This window comes from Schistocerca americana, chromosome 6 (assembly GCF_021461395.2).
Source record: "Schistocerca americana isolate TAMUIC-IGC-003095 chromosome 6, iqSchAmer2.1, whole genome shotgun sequence".
Taxonomy (NCBI): domain Eukaryota; kingdom Metazoa; phylum Arthropoda; class Insecta; order Orthoptera; family Acrididae; genus Schistocerca; species Schistocerca americana.
Window position 1 is genome coordinate 459,863,321 of NC_060124.1, and position 20,469 is coordinate 459,883,789.

Sequence of the window (20,469 nt, forward strand, 5' to 3'; positions counted from 1 at the left end):
AACTTCGTCTTGTTGCAACAACACTGTGTTCTAGGCGGTGGAATTCCAACACCAGAAAAATCCTCTGTTCTAAGGAATAAACCATGTTGTCTACAGCACACTTGCACGTTGTGAACAGCACACGCTTACAGCAGAAAGACGACGTACAGAATGGCGCACCCACAGACTGCGTTGTCTTCTGTATCTTTCACATCACTTGCAGCGCCATCTGTTGTTGAAAATTGTAACTACTGTAATTTCGAAAGTTTGTCCGCCTGAAAATGTACTGTTGTCCCAAGCATATTGCAACAAACGGTGTATTTCTATCGCTGCTCGTTTAGTTTTTATTGCCGTTTCAAATATACCGGTCATTTTTGAAACACCCTGTATATGGTTCTAGCTGGCAGTTGCCACTGTCGATTATTCTTAATTACGCAGATATGCGAACAATTTGAATTGAGATGAGATAATATGTCTGTGCCTTAATATGCAAAACATTTCATCTGGCCATTAAAACAAAAGGAAAGCCGAGTAAAAAAATAACTTTTTGAGGCATTAGATGAATGTCCGACCACAGCAACTGCCTCCGTCGACAGACGAAAGCTGAAAACCAGAATTCCATACTACCCATTTAGTGCTATATTAAAAAATTTTTTTTTTGTTCACATGAACAATTGAGCTCTGAAGAACTGTTTATTTCGAAAGACGACAGAATTAGCCGGCCGCATTGGTCGAGCGGTTCTAATCGCTTCAGTCTGGAACCGCGCAACCGCTATAGTTGCTGAGTCGAATCCTGCCTCGGGTATGGATGTGTGTGATGTCCTTAGGTTAGTTACGTTTAAGTAGTTCTAGGTTCTAGGGGACTGATGACCTCAGAAGCTCCATAGTGCTCAGAGCCATTTGAACCATAACAATACGCACATACAAAGACGGCGGTAACATCGCATACACAAGGTGTAAAAGGGCAGTGCATTTTCGGAGCTGTCACTTGTACTCAGGTGATACATGTGGAAAGGTTTCCGACGTGATTGTGGCCATACGACGGGAATTAATCGACTTTGAACGCGAGATGGCAGTCCCATGCATAACATTCCATTTTGGAATCGTCAAAAAATTCAATATTACGAGCTTCACAGTGCTAAGAGTGTACCGAGTATACTAAATTTCAGGCATTACCTCTCACAACGGACAAACTGATGCCATGGCTCGAGTGTGGCACAGACCCTACGAAGCCATGGGCGCAGGTTATCAACAAGCCACTACGCAAGCTAGTGGTGGCTCCATATTGGTATGGGCTGTATTTACATGGAATGTACGGCTACTTCGAGATCATTTGGTGTCATTCACGGACATCACGTTCCCAAACAACGACGTCATGTCACTGGACCACAGTTGCTCGTGACTGGTTTTGAAGAACATTCTGGAGAAGTCGAGCGAATAATTTGGCCACTCAGATCGCCCGACATGAATTCCATCGAAAATTTGTGGCACATGATCGAGAGGCCACTTCTTACACAACATCCTGCACCGACAACAGTTTTGAGCGTTGTGGACGGCTACAGAGGAGCATGGCCCAATATTTTTACACTGGACTTCTAACGATTTTTTGAGTCCATGCAACGTCGAGTTGCTTCATTACAGGGTGCGAAAGGATGTCCGACACTATATTAGGTCCGACACTATAGTAAGACGTACTCAATAACTTTTGTCACGTCAGTTAGTTCATCATTATACTTACTCATGTTTGTTGAGCTACCCAACGAAAGGAGGCATGTTTATAATTTCCTGTCTTTTCAATAATGTACCTATTCGTTTTTGACACCGCCTCATATGCGCAACGGATTATGACCTAGCGAACCATCAGTACTTAATCATGTTCAGTGTACTGCCACATGGGTGAATAGCAGCAAATGAAAAGGAAAAAAAAAGCTACTTTTAGTAACTAAAACATTCTAGAAATTAAAACATATAGTCTATAAATCTAAAAAGATACACTTGATAAAAGCACATGTCGATGCTTTTAGAGAGCCCACGCAACTGTCGAACACGCCTGATCTTCAGTAAATTTCGCGCCTTAAAACCCACGCTAGAATGCGGAGAGAGCCCACCTTTAGTATCAGCAACGTCGAACTCAGGCTTATTTGAGGACTAGCGGAGGGAAACCACAAGTTATACAAGGTGAATAAAAGAGCACGTGGGAAGTAAACTACATCAAGAAATGATATGAAACCATTATTTAATAACAGAAAGAAAAGTGTAGGAAAAACTACATTACGAACAGGCGAACAGGAGGATTTGTCAGCAGGCCAAGAACAAAGATGAGTATCACATCGCAACCGATATACCTCATTCCGCTGATGGTGCTCCATCATAAAGTCTGATCGGATCGTGAAACAGCGGCAGAGTGTCTAGTCATACTACACCAGCTCCAGTCTTCTCAGCTAACGGAACCTTCGGGGCGAAAATTATTTGATCGACTGCCACCCTTAAACTGTAGTTCCGTTTCGTCTTAGTGAAAATATATCTCAGTCTGTCAAGCATCCCGTACGTACATCAGATACGAGAAGTGGACGCTGTTGAGAACCTAAATTCGTTTGATTTGTTGGATATTCCATGCAACGTTTCTAATGGACACGTTTTAGTGCCGCATCAATTTCGGACCGGAAATCAGCATACATCTACCCTCATTGGATGCTGCGCCTTCGGAAATATTGGGCTCCTACGTCACACCTTGCCTGATGTACCATAAGGGTGACGTCATTAGTAACTGCGCACAGAAGATGGCAAAAATGTGGTATTTATGTTAGCGATAATCACCACATCGGCAACAGCTATATGGTGACGGTATAGATATTTAAGGTAACTTGTGCTGTGCCAACAAATCAAAGGAGCGCTGCTGTCTTGACAAACACCTTTTACCTTTCAGTGTTACATCAGGTGCCCTTTCATTTGACAGTGAGTGAGAACACGTTATCAACTACTTACACCACGAGAGGCAGTCATACGTCACTGATGAGGTAAAATGTTGGCCTTTGAAATGGTATATCCTTACGTCAACACTGATACCTCAAGTCCTTCCCATGCGGAATCATATCCTTGGTGCTTAGGTTTAAAGCTTCCTGCCACCGAGAGAACAGTTTGGTAAGAAGAATGGCAAGCTCTTCCTACGGTCTTCATCTCTCGTTATTAACGGTGTCACGTAACTTGCGTATCTTTGGCCGCATACGTAGTGGTTCGGCCCTCTGGTGTACAAGGATGGAGCGTTAGTCACCTCGGCTCACTCTGAAGATGGCTGAGGGGTATTCAGCCGAAATCTAAGAAGAAGAAACTTAATTTGTACGGCTGCACTCCCGAAATTTTATGGAACAGGTAAACTGTTACACAACATTCTACTCAGCGTCTACAGTTGCCTGTTAGGCCACTCTATCCTACTGGAACGATGCCGGGATATAGGGCGTACGTTCCTTACTCATCGGAAAGTGGCCTCTCAGGAGCCGCGCGGTTGACAGGTTGGCGGGCTGCCAGATTTTAGCCGGGACCTGTAATTGGGCGATCGTGGTTACCGTGGAGACGCCATTGGTTCCTCCGCTGCTGCCATTAAGGGGTCCGCTTTTACCGTGGGGCGGCAACAGATAATTGCGGCGCTCACCGATCCGTCCCGAGCAGAGCCCGGTCGGGCAGGGACGGTTTTATGGTAATGTGGGGGCGCCTGGCCCGCTATCTGCAACAGGGGCACTCTCAGAGAGCACGGGGGAGTTACTGAAACAACGTTATTGCAGAGGGTCTTGCTGTTGCTGCTGTGATCGTAATGAAAATTGGCGCTTCAAGGTTCTAACAGGTACGTGCATTGTTGCGAACATATTATATTAATTTTAATCCATACTAATATTATAAGGGCAATACTAACTCTCTCTGCTACGCTTTCACGACTACAGAGCTGAACCGGTTTTGATGAAATTTCGGAGGAATGTAGCTTCAACGCTGACGAAGAACATAGGTTGCTTTAGAGACTGCATAGCACAAAATAGTTATTAATTTGAAAAATATAACACTAAATACGGAACAATAATTATTCTCTTAAAACCCTATTTTCTCTTTGAGTTTTCAACTTTATCATATTTGTGTAAACCCTTATATTGTTTGATAGCTCTGCATAATACGATTCAACGTGTAACTAGGCTGTTTAGATTTTTATGTTGGCAACGCCACGTAGCGCTCTACATGAAAATCACTGGCTGTGCTGTGTGCAGTCTGTGGCTGGTTGGCATTGTTGGAATATTCGCTATTGTAGTGTTGGGCAGTTGGACGTGAACAGCACGTAGCGTTGCGCAGTTGGAGGTGAGCCTTGTAATACTGTATACCACGAACTGATATATATATGTGATGACGTTTGAACACTATTAAGGTAAATACATTGTTTGTTCTCTATCAAAATCTTTCATTTGCTAACTATGCTTCTCTGTAGTTAGTGCCTTCAGTAGTTAGAATCATTTATTTAGCTGGAAGTATTGATGCTCGCTGTATTGCAGTAGTTCGAGTAACGAAGATTTTTGTGAGGTATGTGGTTCATGAAAGGTATAGGTTATTGTTAGTCAGGGCCATTCTTTTGTAGGGATTATTGAAAGTCAGATAGGGTTGCGCTAAAAATATTGTCTGTCAGTTTAGTGTTGATCAGAATAGGTAAAGAGAGAAATGTCTAAGTACGTTCAGTTCTTCTCAGCTGTTTGAAAATCAAATGACGTAAGAGGTTTATCAGCACTGTTATTCAAAACTTTTTTCTAAGGGGACGTTTCAAACGTAATGAATACAATGGTTATGCAGTTTACTCATTTTGGGCCGCAAGGAGCGTCTGTGATAACAGATTAGAGGAGATAAAACTTCTTTGCCAAGATTGCTAACGATAACCTTTTTCTCCATAACCGGTTTCGGTAATCAGTGTTATCATCTTCAAATTTAATGAATATACATGTTACACTAGTGACACCTGTCTTTGTATTTGTCAACGTCTATCCTTTACTGGTCACACCTGTCAGTCTAGCGGCGCCTCCCTTACACTGACGTGCTCTGTTGTGAGTAGCGTAAGACAGGTGTATGTGGTGAAAAACTGTGTGTATAGTTGCCTCAATTTTGAAATCCCGAGGCAGCAGTTTTCTAGTCTGTTACGTACCTGCCAGTCCATGAGAAAGCGTACTGGTACTACTATTTTAATAAATGTGCAATAACCTGTCCGCCGAGGAATATTGTATTTCCGGTTTTCCATTTATACTGTACACGATACTGATATTCCAAATGCCTTGTACATGGTTTGTTACACTGCACAAATGCTTTCCAGATCTGAAGATGGTGACACTGATTACCGAAACCGGTTATCGGGAATAAAAGTTATTGTTACCAGTCATGGCAAAGAAGTTTTTTTTTTCTAATTTATTCATTAGGGACAATACTTGAAAATAAGCAATGCCACTATTCGACAATGTTGGCAAAAGTGGCTGAACTATGGCCGAACACAGCATCAAGAAGGAAGTGGTCGATCTAGAGGGATGAAACAACGAAGGACCGAGCGTCACTCAGAGCCTCGCATTCATCATTGTCATCAATCAAACGTGCAACTGGTGCTTCAGCGGTCGACGAGCGAAGGCTTGTCTGAAGACGCACTGAACAGCGGTAGGTTGCCCGTTTAACTCTCGCCCGCCATACGGCCCGCCAACCACAGGTGATGGCCTGTGTCGCTATTTCATTCCTTGGCTGGCTCGTTGTCATCTGCGACATCCTTACATCATAGCGGTACGTCGACGATATTCTACACCCCGGCTCACAGGAAGGGGCCCTTCATGGCAAGCCATCCAAGGCTTACATTTCAGCAAGATATTCCCTGCCCGCACACGGTGAGAGTTTCTGCTGCTTACCTTCGTGCTTGCCAAACACTTGGTCCCGAATCTCTCCCCAAATGCGAATATTTGAATTATTATGGGCAGGGCCCCTCAGTGAGCTCGAGATTTTGACGATCAAACGCGCCAATTGGAGAGATATTGGCAATCAAACACTCTATCAATGGATGCCAAACTGGATAATTGCTTTCATAAGGGCCAGATGTGAACCAACGCGTTATTGACTTTCTCAGTTTGTCAAACTCTTTCTCTTGAATAAATCATCAATTATTTTCTGAAATTGTAATCATTTGTTTGTCTGTACATGTACATCACATGTACCGATTATAGTCCCTTTCGGGAAATTTCTTCGTGGCGCGTCGAGTTTTTGTCATAGGGTACATTTTCTGAAGGTATTTCTCTGGGGTGTAGTCTTATACGGTAGTGAAACGTGGATGGTAACCAGACAAAGAGAGAATGGGAACTTCTGAAATGACGAAGTATAGGGGAATGCCGAAGTATTGATGGGTAGATAAAGTAACTCATGAAGAGGCACTGAACTGAACTGGGGAGGAAAGAAAGTTATTCGGCAACTTGACTAAATGAAGGGACCGATTGATAGTAGACATTCAGAGGCTTCAAGGAATCGTCTTTAGTAATGGAGGGAAAGGGAGGGAAGGGGTAAAAATTGTGTAGGAGACCAAGGGATGAATACAGTAACAATGTTCAAATGGACTGCAGTAGAAAGCAATAGTTATTCAGTGATGAAGAGGCTTACTCTGGGTAAACTAACGTGAAGAGCTACAGCAAGTGAAGGCCACAACCACTCCTCATATTTGCTTATTTTTGATTGAAACACTATTTCTGAGGCAATCGGACACGCGTAAGGGATGGTTTACGTAGAGAACACACTTCATACGAAGCCTGAACGTGTTGCCTAAACGGAAACGAAGGAAGAAAGCAAGATCCCGTCGATATAGAAGTCATTAGCGACGGATGACATGCTCAGAATTTTTCAGAGATGGTGAACGAAATCGGTCGCGCCCATTAAAAGAAACCATCAAGCCATACGTCGCAGCGATTTTGGGGAAATCGCAGAAAATCTAAACTAAGACGTTCGGAGGCGACTTGAATCGTCATCTTCCCGAATATGAATCCAGTGTTCTAACCACTGTGTCAGCTCGCTCGGTAAGACGGTAACATGTCCCTTTGCTTTTGAACATTATGGTCATTTGTGTTTCAGTGTAAATTAAAAACTATCTTTAAAAGGAAGAACAGCGGCTGGCCGGTGTGGCCGGGCGGTTCTAGGCGCTTCAGTCTGGAACCACGCCGTCGCTACGGTCGCAAATTCGAATCCTGCCTCGGGCTTGGACGCAGGTGATGTTCTTAGGTTAGTTAGGTTTACGTAGTTCTAAGTTCTAGGTCACGTGAGGCAATACTAACCTTACGACTTATCTTAGAAGAAAGATTAAGAAAAGGCAAACCTACGTTTCTAGTATTTGTAGACCTAGAGAAAGCTTTTGACAATGTTAACTCGAATACTCTCTTTCAAATTCTAAAGGTGGCAGGGGTAAAATACAGGGAGCGAAAGGCTATTTACAATTTGTACAGAAACCAGATGGCAGTTATAAGAGTCGAGTGGCATGAAAGGGAAGCAGTGGTTGTGAAAGGAGTGAGACAGGGATGTAGCCTCTCCCCGATGTTATTCAATCTGTATATTGAGCAAGCAGTAAAGGAAACAAAACAAAAATTCGGAGTAGGTATTAAAATTCATGGAGAAGAAGTAAAAACTTTGAGGTTCGCCGATGACATTGTAATTCTGTCAGAGACAGCAAAGGACTTGGAAGAGCAGTTGAACGGAATGGACAGTGTCTTGAAAGAAGGATATAAGATGAACATCAACAAAAGCAAAACGAGGATAATGGAATGTAGTCAAATTAAATCGGGTGATGCTGAGGGAATTAGATTAGGAAATGAGACACTTAAAGCAGTAAAGGAGTTTTGCTATTTAGGGAGTAAAATAACTGATGATGGTCGAAGTAGAGAGAATATAAAATGTAGACTGGCAATGGTAAGGAAATCGTTTCTGAAGAAGAGAAATTTGTTAACATTGAGTATAGATTTAAGTGTCAGGAAGTCGTTTCTGAAAGTATTTGTATGGAGTGTAGCCATGTATGGAAGTGAAACATGGACGATAACTAGTATGGACAAGAAGAGAATAGAAGCTTTCGAAATGTGGTGCTACAGAAGAATGCTGAAGATAAGGTGGGTAGATCACATAACTAATGAGGAGGTATTGAATAGGATTGGGGAGAAGAGAAGTTTGTGGCACAACTTGACTAGAAGAAGGGATCGGTTGGTAGGACATGTTTTGAGGCATCAAGGGATCACAAATTTTGCATTGGAGGGCAGCGTGGAGGGTAAAAATCGTAGAGGGAGACCAAGAGATGAATACACTAAGCTTATTGAGAAGGATGTAGGTGGCAGTAGGTACTGGGAGATGAAGAAGCTTGCACAGGATAGAGTAGCATGGAGAGCTGCATCAAACCAGTCTCAGGACTGAAGACTACAACAACAACAACAACAAGTTCTAGGTGACTGATGACCACAGATGTTAAGTCCCATAGTGCTCAGAGCCATTTGAACCATTTTTGAAGAACAGTGCATAATATTTACCCTGTTAATTGAGTTCATAATTAGCACACATCCAGGAAATGATTAGACCAATTCTTCCAATAACACATAACTTCAGTTCTTCTTTCACATTGCAATTTGTCACTGCTAGACTGCTATGCTCAATTAAATTATCGCTTTATGAAAGTTCACGCTCGCGTTAGTAATTTCGGAAGTAATAATATAGCAGACCAACGAATTCTACTGAATAAGAATGTGGTACCGATACGTGCTGCTCGACTGCATACGACATATCTGCGTAAATGTGGAACGACAGCTCTCGTCCAGTACACACGAACGGGTATTGCTGAACGAAAAATCTAGACCACTGACTATACCATACCACTGTTTACAACAGTATCTCTTGCATAATTTGCCAAAAAGAAAAAATAATCTATAATTTATACTCTTTGAAAATCCACTAATACTAATAATGTCTTGGAACATTCTTATAGCATACAAGCGCTCGCACTGTTTATATATCATCGCAAAGATGTGAAGGTCTGTAAAGAAGAAAAAAGAAAAAATAAACAAACGAGTATTAGAAGTGAGAAATTATGTAGCCCCTGTAACGAGAAATATCGTCGGTAATGAATTTTGGTTGCATACATCCTTGTAGAAGCTTGTAGCAAGTAAGTAATTAAGAAATGGATGAAATTAATTTTGGTAACTTACGACACAACATTATTCTATAGCGCCACCTGGGAACGCGATTTGTTAGCAGACATTCTGTGCGCACGGACCCACACAGTGTGGCCACCATACGCTATGGCCATTAAAATTGCTACACCATGAAGAAGACGCGCTACAGACGCGAAATTTAACCGACAGGAAAAAGATGCCGTGATATGCAAATGATTAGCCTTTCGGAGCATTCACACAAGGTTGGCGCCGGTGGCGACACCTACAACGTGCTGACATGAGGAAAGTTTCCAACCGATTTCTCATACACAAATAGCAGTTGACCGGTGTTGCCTGGTGAAACGTTGTTGTGATGCCTCGTGTAAGGAGGAGAAATGGGTACCACCACGTTTCCGACCTTGATAAAGGTCGGATTGTAGCCTATCGCGATTGAGGTCTATCGTATCGCGATACTGCTGCTCGCGTTGGTCGAGATCCAATGACTGTTAGCAGATATGGAACCGGTGGGTTAAGGAGGGTAATACGGAACGCCGTGCTGGATCCCAATGGCCTCGTAACACTAGCAGTCGAGATGACAGCCATCTTATCCGCATGGCTGTAACGGATCGTGCAGTCACGTCTCAATACCTGAGTCAACAGATTGGGACGTTTGCAAGACAACAACCACCTGCACGAACAGTTCGACGACGTTTGCAGCAGCATGGACTATCAGTTCGGAGACCATGGCTGCGGTTACCCTTGACGCTGCATCACAGAGAGGAGCGCCTGCGATGGTGTAGTCAACGACGAACCTGGGTGGACGAATGGCAAAACTTCATTTTTATGGGATGAATCCAGGTTTTGTTTGCAGCATCATGATGGTCGCATCCGTGTTTGGCGACATCGCGGTGAACGCACGTTGGAAGCGTGTTTTCGCCATCGCCGTACTGGAGTATCACACGGTGTGATGGTATGGGGTGCCATTGGTTACACGTCTCGGTCACCTCTTGTTCGCATTGACGGCACTTTGATCAGTGGACGTTACATTTCAGATGTGTTACGACCCTACGTTTCAGCAGGATAATGCACGACCGCATGTTGCAGGTCATGTACGGGCCTTTTTGGATACAGTAAATGTTCGACTGCTGCCCTGGCCGGCACATTCTCCAAATCTCTCACCAATTGAAAACGTCTGGTCAATGGTGGCCGAGCAACTGGCTCGTCACAATACGCCAGTCATTACTCTTGATGAACTGTGGTATCGTGTTGAAGCTGCATGGGTAGCTGTACCTGTACACACCATCCAAGCTCTGTTTGTCTCAATGGCCAGGCGTATCAATGCCGTTATTAGGGGCAGAGGTGGTTGTTCTGGGTACTGATTTCTCAGGATCTATGCATCCAAATTGGGTGAAAATGTAATCACGTGTCAGTTCTAGTATAATATATTTGTCCAATGAATACCGAATTATCATCTGCATTTCTTCTTGGTATAGCAATTTTAATGGCCAGTAATGTATTTTTACGACCCCTCGTCTTATGATGGGAAAGAATCTCTCGCAACTTAGTAAACACTCTGTATGAGAAAATCTGTGATAAAATGCGCTGACAACAGCCATGTCGTAGAACGTTACAAGCACAAAACGGAAATGTGAAGGAGGAACGTAGTTTCACAGGTAATTCTAAATAGTTCGCTGATGAGCCAAAACAGTACGACCGTTTCTCTCCGTAACACTGAAAGCTGCCTTCTGGGTTTGAAAGAACTTAATGCAGTAACGAGAGTATATACAGGTTATGACAGGTGTATAAGTGCACATATTTCTATTGGTGACGGGGTTGCTGAACAACATTACAACAGTATTTATGTCTTTTGATGGCTGATAATTATAGCTTTTAGGAGGAGAACGTTTTTAAAATGGTTGGTACCTCCACATACGTGCGGGAAGTGCAAGCCATTAACGCTCATTTCCCCCTGGGCAGCAGGTCAGGCGCTGAAGTGGACACGTGGACACAAAACGGTAAGTCTGTACTGAGAAGATTATTAAACTTAGTGGTGCAGTTACGACTTTTCAGAAAACATCAGGTAGTAAATTATGTGACAGGTTTGTCAGAGAAGAAGCGGCCATCACACTGATGCGTGTAGGTACCACATATAAAAATATTTGCACTTACACCGTCGCAGCCTCTATAACTAGAACGGAGATGAGTGAGGAATCATTCTACCTCTGACAAAGGCCGAATATGTGGAAATCCACTCATATAAGCAACTTTGGGTAAGGGAAGATTTTTACGCCCCAGTGCATGGGAACGAAATGCTCGGAAACGCACAGCTGCAGAGCAGTTCGATGGCTACTGCCTTGAGTATTCGTGAAAAGTGCTTGAAGGACGGAGAAACCACAAGTAGCTGACAATGCGTTGAACACCCATGCCCCTTCACAGAATTTGGATTTTGAGGAATGGTCCGCTGTGAAATGCTGACAATACTGTACCATGCTGGGCCATGCGCAGTTGTTTTGGCAAGCACCAATAAGCGCCCACTGTTAAACATTGTTGTCTGCAGTAGAATACATGTGTATGTTCCCATTTTGACACAAAGATGTCGTAATTTACCATTACAGCTACGACAGGATCATCGAGATTGCACCGTATCGATGGAATCGAAACGCCTCATTGATGTTGCTCAAAAACAGCACACACCAGTAGATGCAGGGCGATATTGCAGTATCATGTTATGGGCGACATTCATTTCCTCTTCAAAGGGTCCTATGGTACTAATCTACTGGACCAAGACAGGTATGCTGTGCATAACTTCATAAATCCTACATACTACAAACATCTGAATCTGCCTACTGTGTTCAAGCCTTGGTCTAATCTAATCTAAAATTAATTTCCCCGCCCCCCCCCCCCCCTTGCTAATATCTACATTGCACCAGGACGTGTCCCATCAACCGATCCTTTGTATTTGACAAGTTGAGCCTGAAAAATCTTTTCTCCCGAATTTGAGTCACTAACTCTTCATGGGTTAATCGATCTATACATTTCATCATCAGCATTCTTGTTACGTGTTTAACTGGGTGCACAGGATAAATATGTGGATTCGATTGGTTGAGTCCTGATTAACATCTCAACACGTTCGTTATTAATAAAGTGGTCGAGATAAATACAACAGTGCAATTTTGCTTAAAGAATAACGCTGTCGAATTGGGGGACAGCAAAACGTTTTAAACACTCTGACTCTACACCATTTAGATTTCTTTTGTCATCAGTCTTCTAAATGGTTTGATGCGGCCAGCCACTAATTCCTGTCCAGTGCTAATCATCTCAGAGTAGCACTTGCAACCTACGTCCTCAATTATTTGCTGGATGTATAACAATTTCTGTCTTCCTCTACAGTTTTTGCCCTCTACAGTTCCCTCTAGTACCATGGAGGTCATATCCTCATGTCTTAACAGATGTCCTGTTATCCTCTCTGTTGTCTTTATCAGTGTTTTCCACATATTCCTTTCCTCTTCGATTCTGTGCAGAACCTCCTCATTCCTTACATTATCAGTCCATCTAATTTTCTATACTTGTCTGTAGCACCACATCTCAAACGCTTCCGTTCTCTTCTGTTCCGATTTTTCCGCAGTCCATGTTTCACTACCATACAATGCTGTACTCCAGACGTACGTTCTCAGAAATTTCTTCCTCAATTTAAGGTCGATATTTGGTATTAGTAGACTTCTCTTGTGCAGGACCGCCGTTTTTGCCGTTGCTAGTCTGGTTAAAGTCCTCCTTGTTCCGTCCGTCACTCATTATTTTATTACCTAGGTAGCATAATTCCTTAGCTTCATTTACTTCACGACCATCAATCCTGATGTTAAGTTTCTCGTTGTTCTCATTTCTACTAATTCTCATTACCTTTGTCTTTCTTCGATTTACTTTCAATCTATCCTCTGTACTCACTAGACTGTTCATTCCGTTCACCAGAAGATGTAAGTCTTCTTCACTTTCACTCAGGAATACAATGTTATCAGCGAATCGTATTATTGATATCCTTTCATCTTGAATTTTAATTGCACTCCTGAACCTTTCCTTTATTTTTATCATTGTCTCTCCCTTGTACAGATTGAAGAGTAGGGGCGAAAGACTACATCCCAGCCTTACACCCTTTTTAATTCGACCACTTCGTTCTTGGTCGTCAACTCTTATTATTCTCTCTTGGCAGTTGTGCATATTGTATACGACCCGTCTCTCCCTACAGCTTACCCATACTTTTTTAGAAATCCGAACCTCTTGCACAATTTTACATTGTCGAACGCTTCTTCCAGGTCGACAAATCCTATGAAAGTGTCTTGACTTTTCTTTAGTCTTGCTTCCATTATTAACCGCAACGTCAGAATTGCCTCTCTCGTGCCTTTACCTTTCCTAAAGCCAAACTGATCATCATCTAGCGCCACCTCAATTTTCTTTGCCATTCTTCTGTACATTATTCTTGTAAGCAACTTGGATGCTTGAGCTGTTAAGTTGATGGTGCGATAGTTCTCGCCCTTGTCAGCTCTTGCCGTCTTCGGAATTGTGTGGATGATGCTTCTCCGAAAGTCAGATGGTAATTCGTCAGACTCATACATTCTACACACCAAAGTGAATAGTCGTTTCGTTGCCACCTCCACCAATAATTTTATAAATTCTGATGGAATGTTATCTATCCATTCTGCCCTATTTGATCTTAAGTCCTCCAAAGCTTTTTAAATTGTGATTCCATTACCGGGTCCTCTGTTTCCTCTAAATCGACTCCTGTTTCTTATTCTGTCACTTCAGACAAATCTTCCCCCTCATATAGGTTTTCAGTGTATTCTTTCCACCTATCCGCTCTCGCCTCTGCATTTAACAGTGGAATTCCCGAAGGTTGTTTTGAATTCCCTGTATGCTGAGTCAGTCCTTACGACAATCGTTTCTTTTTCGATGTCTTCACATTTTTCCTGCAGCTATTTCGTCTTAGCCTCCCTGCACTTCCTATTTATTTCATTACTCAGTGACTTGTATTTATGTATTACTGAGTTTCCCGGAACATTTTTGTACTTCCTCCTTTCATCGATCAATTGAAGTATTTTTCAGTTACCCATGGTTTCTTCTCAGTTACCTTCTTTGTACCTATGTTTTCCTTCCCAATTTCTGTGATGGCCCTTTTTAAAGATATCCATTCCTCTTCAAAAGTACTGCCTACTGAGCTATTCCTTATTGCTGTATCTCTGGAAATCTCTGTCTAACCATGCTGTAATCTAACTGAAATCTTCCCGCATCACCTGGCCTTTTCCAAGTGTTCCTCTTCCTCTTGTGACTCTTGAACAGAGTATTCACTATTGCTAGCTGAAACTTGTTACAGAACTCAATTAGCCTGCCTCCTCTCTCATTCCTTGCCCCAAGCCCATAGTCTCCTGTAACCTTTTCTTCTACTCCTTCCCTTAGTACCACACGAAATTAACCATAATCACAACTAACAGTGGTACATGTACTTCCAATTTTTGCTCAGTTTTGAAAACTGTAATTTTTACAACAATATTCTTTAACAGAATACCTTAAAACGGCAACCACTAGTTTCTTTTAAAGTCCTCTAACCTTTCAATTCAACTTCCTTTAGAAAAACACATGCTCTTTCTAACAATGTACAAACAGGTAGTATCAGTTTTGAATTGTGGTATCGATAGCTACGATGCCACAGTGTAGGTACGAGTTCTTAGGTTGGCACTACGACACCGACACCTACGACAGCGCCCTCTAGCCTACCTAGTGCAGCTCTACGAGCGCCACTCCAGATTCTTCCCATTTGATCGAGAGCAGACGACCAAGCAACTTAGATTCTACTTCATAGGGGGCTAGCAAATAAAGACTTTGCATTTGTTACTTAACTACTAGTAGCTGTTAGCATTGATCCTGTACGGCTTCGCGCCTACGCTCTCATCTCAGCCAAAGTTAAGTAACCATTACACAATCATAATTTTGACTATAGTAGACTTGTAAAATCTACAAGCAGTACCGAAATGTTCACCTGATCCTGTTCCTACTCGCTTCCTACATTCGGCCTACCTTTCAGTTTACAGGAGCAGACTCACGCTCCGCCTTCCAGGCGGGATACAAAAACTGACGACGAGCAAGTAGTAAATTTTTTTTTCTGCTCGGTACTGCTTTCTTTTCGTGCAATCCCAGTGTGACTGCGCGTCGCCGGCCGAAGTGGCCGTGCGGTTCTAGGCGCTGCAGTCTGGAACCGCGAGACCGCTACGGTCGCAGGTTCGAATCCTGCCTCGGGCATGGATGTGAGTGATGTCCTTAGGTTAGTTAGGTTTAACTAGTTCTAAGTTCTAGGGGACTAATGACCTCAGAAGTTGAATCCCATAGCGCTCAGAGCCATTTGAACCATTTTTTTTTTTGACTGCGCGTCTGATTGCTTCCACCCTTTGCTCTATGACTTTCATTCGTATCAACCATGGCTTTGCCACAGGAACAGGTTTCACTTTCCGATCGTGTACGTTTCCAGGCTCAGCAGATGACACAGCTGTTAGCTGCCGTAAATGGACTGGCCACGCTACGAACTGCAGACACTACGTCTTCTCCGACGCCGCCTCCTGTACCACTGCCGACGACGCCTCCGGCGCCGCCATTTCGTGCCTTCAATCCGGACGTTGAACGCTGGCCTGAACACATCGCACAGCTCAAGGCACACTTCGCAGCTTACAACCTACCGGGTACAAAGCGGTATGTCTTTTTCTTTGCCAACGCGGGTGTTGTGTTATACGGTGTGCTCGTAAAATTGTTTCCCACCACCCGCCCAGAAACTAAAACTTACGACGAAGTGATTGATGCTTTGAACTCCCACTTCCGTGACAGTATAAACGTGGTAGGTACAAATTCTTTCGTTGGCTGCGTGGCCCTACTCAGTCCAATAAATCTTGGTTAGCGGACCTTTAGGGACTAACATCTGATTGTGACTTTAATTGCTCTTGTTGACGCTCATATGCGGATATAATGATCAGAGACGCTATTGCGCAGAATGTGGCAGATCACTGCATCCGAGGGCAAATCCTAAAATTTAAAAACCCGTCTTTACAGGAAGTAGTGAACTTGCTAGACAGAAAAGATAGGTTAGATATGGCTGCTTCCGCGTTTCACATGATCCTGGGCGTGTGTACTGTTAGTGCGGCACAACATGTGACCTCCCGCCCCAGCACGGCACTCCACGCTGCACCGATCGCGCGCAAGTAAACAAGTTTCCAACCAGGCACTTACTCAGAAACTGAAATCATGTCCAAACTGCTTTCGTGCCCACCCATGGGACAGTTGTTCATCCAGTCAAGCACAGTGTTATTTTTGTACTAAGAAAGGTAATGTGCAAGCTGTGTGCAGTAAGAGAAATTCTAATTCACATCTTGTCTCCCGTTCGCATGACTCGCGTGGGCGTCACCGCAATGGAAAATGCTGTGATCATGATTCACGTCAGCCTATGGACGTTAATGCCATTTTTTCAAAGCCCTCTGCTTCATGTGCTTCTACAGCTCGTCGTGTGAATCAAGTTTTTCCAGACACTTCCTCTCGCATTCAGCGTGATGTGAGGAAGCTTTGTGACTTTGAACATTTGTGGACTTTCTGTTCGCATGCAGCTGGGCACTGGTGCGTCAGTTTCTTTACTGAACAGATCAACGTATGACTTACTTGGTTCAGCCCCGCTTCATCGTTCATATTCCACACTGACTGCATTTATTGGACAGGAAATCTCAGTGCTCGGCGTGTGTAGTTTGCAAGCCACGTATAGTGCAATGACATGTACTGTGTCTTTCCATGTGCTCCGCTCTAGTGATGCTACGAACATTTTTGGTATGGACACATTTGAACCTCTTGGCCACGCAATTCAGGACAATGTATATTGCATCAACGCTAGTGACCATGCAGACAGTGTTGCCGCTCTATTCGAAGATTTTGCTGAACTCTTTTCCAACGGCCTTCGTTGCGCCGCAGACTTTGCAGCGCTTGTTGTAGTTAAAGACAATGCCATGCCTGTTTTTCGGGGCGGACGCCCGGTACCACACGCGCTGCGTGACGCTGTAGCGGTTGAACTTCAGCATTTGCAAGACAGTGGTGTCATTGAACCTGTTTCTGCTTCGCCATGGGCTTCGCCTATAGTGCGTGTGATAAAACCAAACGGTCGTCTCCGTATTTATGCTGACTTTAATTCTACGGTAAATCCCCAGACAGTGGTAGCTACGTTTCTACTACCGTGTCCTGAAGACATTTTTGATAAGCTTGGAGCGGGATAATTCTTTTCCATGGTTGACTTGCAGGACACATACTTTCAAATTCCGCTCGATGAACAGTCGCAGCCCTGTATAGTGATCAATACTCACCTTGGATTGTTTAAGTTTCGCTGCCTTCCGTTTCGTAGTGCTTTCGTAGTGCTTCAGGCTAACCTGCAGCAGTTGTGTGCCACTGTCCCTGGTTGCTCAAATTTTGTGGACGATATACTTGTGTCGGGTCGAACCCCTAATGAAAATTTGCAGAATTTGCATCCCTTATTTACAGTACTTTTGCAGGTAGGAATCAAGTGGAACAGAGGAAAGTGCAAATTTTTTCACACTGAGATTCAGTATTTAGGACATATGATTAACGGACGGGGTATCCACCCCTCGCCGTCACATCTCAGTGCGATTAGAGACTTGCTAGCACCCCGGAACTTCAAGGAACTTCAGTCTATGTTGGGCAAAATTACATATTATATTCGGTGTATATCAAATGCAGCGCAAATTGCAGCGCTGTACCATCGCCTTCAGCATAAGAACGTTCCTTTTGTTTGGTCTTCGGAATGTGACGCTGTTTTCCACAAGCTCAAATATACTTTTTTGACTGATTGCTGTTTGATCCCTTTCGATCGCTCCAAACCAGTTCTTTTGGCTGTCGATGCCTCGTCTCACGGCATTGGAGCGGTTTTCTCGCAGTGCGTTAATTCTGTCGATCACCCTATCGCTTTTTCGCCTAAGTTCCTCAATTCTAGCCAGCAAAATTATTCTCAAGTCGGGAAAGAAGCCTTAGCTATTGAATACGGAGTGACAAAGTTTCATGATTTTTTGTATGGTCGCAAGTTATATTTGGTCACCGACCATAAGCCTTTGACGTCATTGTTCCACACACCAGAGCCAGTTCCGGCCCGTACTGTAAACAAGTTGCAACGTTAGTCCTTGTTTTTGTCTAACTACAATTATGAAATTTTGTTTCGGCCTACGGCCCAGCATGGCAATGCTGATGCTTTGTCTCGTCTGCCTGTCGCTCCTGACGAAGTGTTTGATTCTTCCGAATTGTCCTGCATGTTTATTGATTCTCAAGATAAGAAATTAGCTGATGGTTTTCCGGTGGATTTTCGTGGCATTGCCTCCGCGACAGCTGCCAATGTTTCTTTGCTGATTCTTTTGCAGTATATTCTTACTCAATGGCCTCCACCTCCTATGCAGATTCGTGATCCACTTGTTCGACGTTACTCTGCGCAACGTCACAACTTGTCTGTATACCACGGTTTTATCTTGTTATGAACTGACAATGATGAGTCTCGTGTGGTTGTACCTCGTTCATTGCAGTCGGAAATCCTCCGATTGCTGCACGCTGGTCATAGGGGTATAGTGTGGAAAAAGCAATTAGCGCGTCGTCACTGAAGTTGGGTCGGCTCTGATAAACAAACTGATAATTTGCTTGCTAATTGTCGCTCTTGTGCAGAGCATCGATCTGCTCCACACCAGCGCTTCTTTTTTCGTTGCCGACTCCTACTGCGCCTTGGCAGGGCGTTCATATTGATTTTGCGGGACCTCTCTGGGACACCGGCTGGTTGATATTCACTGATGTGTACCGCAACTTTCCTTTTGTTGTATCTATGTCTTCTACTACATCTGCCAGGGCCAGCCGGTGTGGCCGAGCGGTTCTAGGCACTTTAGTCTGGAACCACGCGACAACTACGGTCGCAGGTTCGAATCCTGCCTCGGGCATGAATGTGTGTGATGTCCTTAGGTTGATTAGGTTTAAGTAGTCCTAAGTTATAGGGGACTGATGACCTCAGATGTTAAGTCCCATAGTGTTCAGAGCCATTTCATTTCAACATCTGCCAGTACTGTTCGGGCTTTGACGTCTATTTTCTGCATTGAGGGCCTTCCAGAAGTTGTCTCCTTCAAGGGCCTCCGATTTGTGTACTCCGAGTTTGAAGTGTTCTGTGGTGCTAAAGGCATTCGCAATCTGACCTCAGCCCCATTTCACCCCAGTGTAACGGTGAGGCGGAAGGTTTTGTGCATACATTTAAGTCACAGATGAGCAAGCTGCACTCCACACACTCTCGCTAGTGCTCACTATGGACTTGCCGTGCTTCATATCGCGGAATTGCTACATCGCCACGCCCATCAGTTGCTCCTGCAGCTATTTTACCCACCGCAACATGCTCCCGCGGCTTCGCCCCGTTCTGATTTGGCGCCACATTATTTGGTGTTCTATCACGTTTTCTCTGGCAGAAAGCGCTGGCAGCATTGGCACATTCTTCGCCAGCTTGGCCGCGCCTTATTTGTCATTTATGGTCTTTCCGAAATTGTCAAGCGACCCCAGAACCAGATCCGTTTGTGTCGTCCTCGGTTTCCTGCAGCTGGTTGTTTTCCGGCAGAATTGGAGGCTTCGCGGTTTCCACCACCTCAGCCCACGACTCCACCGACGGCGCCTCCGCCGCTCGCGCCGCCGCCACGGGCGCTCCTGCCGCCCCTGCCGCTGCCGGTCCGGTCTCCTGCACGCGGCGAGCACCTCTCGCGTCCGCCATGGCCCCACCTCCGGCAGCTGCCGCTGTCGCCGCCGTCACTGCCGCAGTGTTCCTCAGCAGTGTCAGAACCGATGGATGCTGAGGCTGCCACCACGCCGCCGCCGTCGATATCGCCCATGGAGATTGTTGCTCCACCTCCCCATCCGACCACACCCAGATACAGTGGGTAGCATGGGCAGGTTTTCCACGCAACGTTTTCCTCGCCCCCTCGCGAGCAATTCGGGGTCACGGGTGGGCAGCACGCCCCAGCAGCTTCGCTGTCCGCCCCCTCGGTTGTGTCGACCCTGGGTCCCTCAACCTGCCGTCGAAAGCCCTAGTCAACGACGGTGCGCTGTTTCACGGGGGAGGGATGTGGTATTGATAGCTACGATGCCACACTGCAGGTACAAGTTCCTAGATAGGCACTAACAAACCGACACCGACGACAGTGCCCTCTAGCCGGCACACTGTAACTCTACTTATGCCACTCCAGATTCTTCCCATTTGATCAAGAGTAGACGACCAAGCAACTTAGCTTCTACTTCA

General features: G+C 44.5%; 1 protein-coding gene across 1 annotated transcript in view; it reads left to right on the forward strand.

Moving 5' to 3' along the window:
- The window catches only part of LOC124620208 (protein TRACHEARY ELEMENT DIFFERENTIATION-RELATED 7A-like), a 46,134-nt gene extending 26,020 nt beyond the window's left edge, over window positions 1-20,114 (forward strand). The window contains exon 2 of the mRNA XM_047146876.1: window positions 19,795-20,114. Within this exon, the coding sequence (XP_047002832.1) occupies window positions 19,795-20,114 (320 nt within the window). The remainder of the gene's footprint in view (window positions 1-19,794) is intronic.
- The last annotated feature ends 355 nt before the right edge of the window (window positions 20,115-20,469 follow it).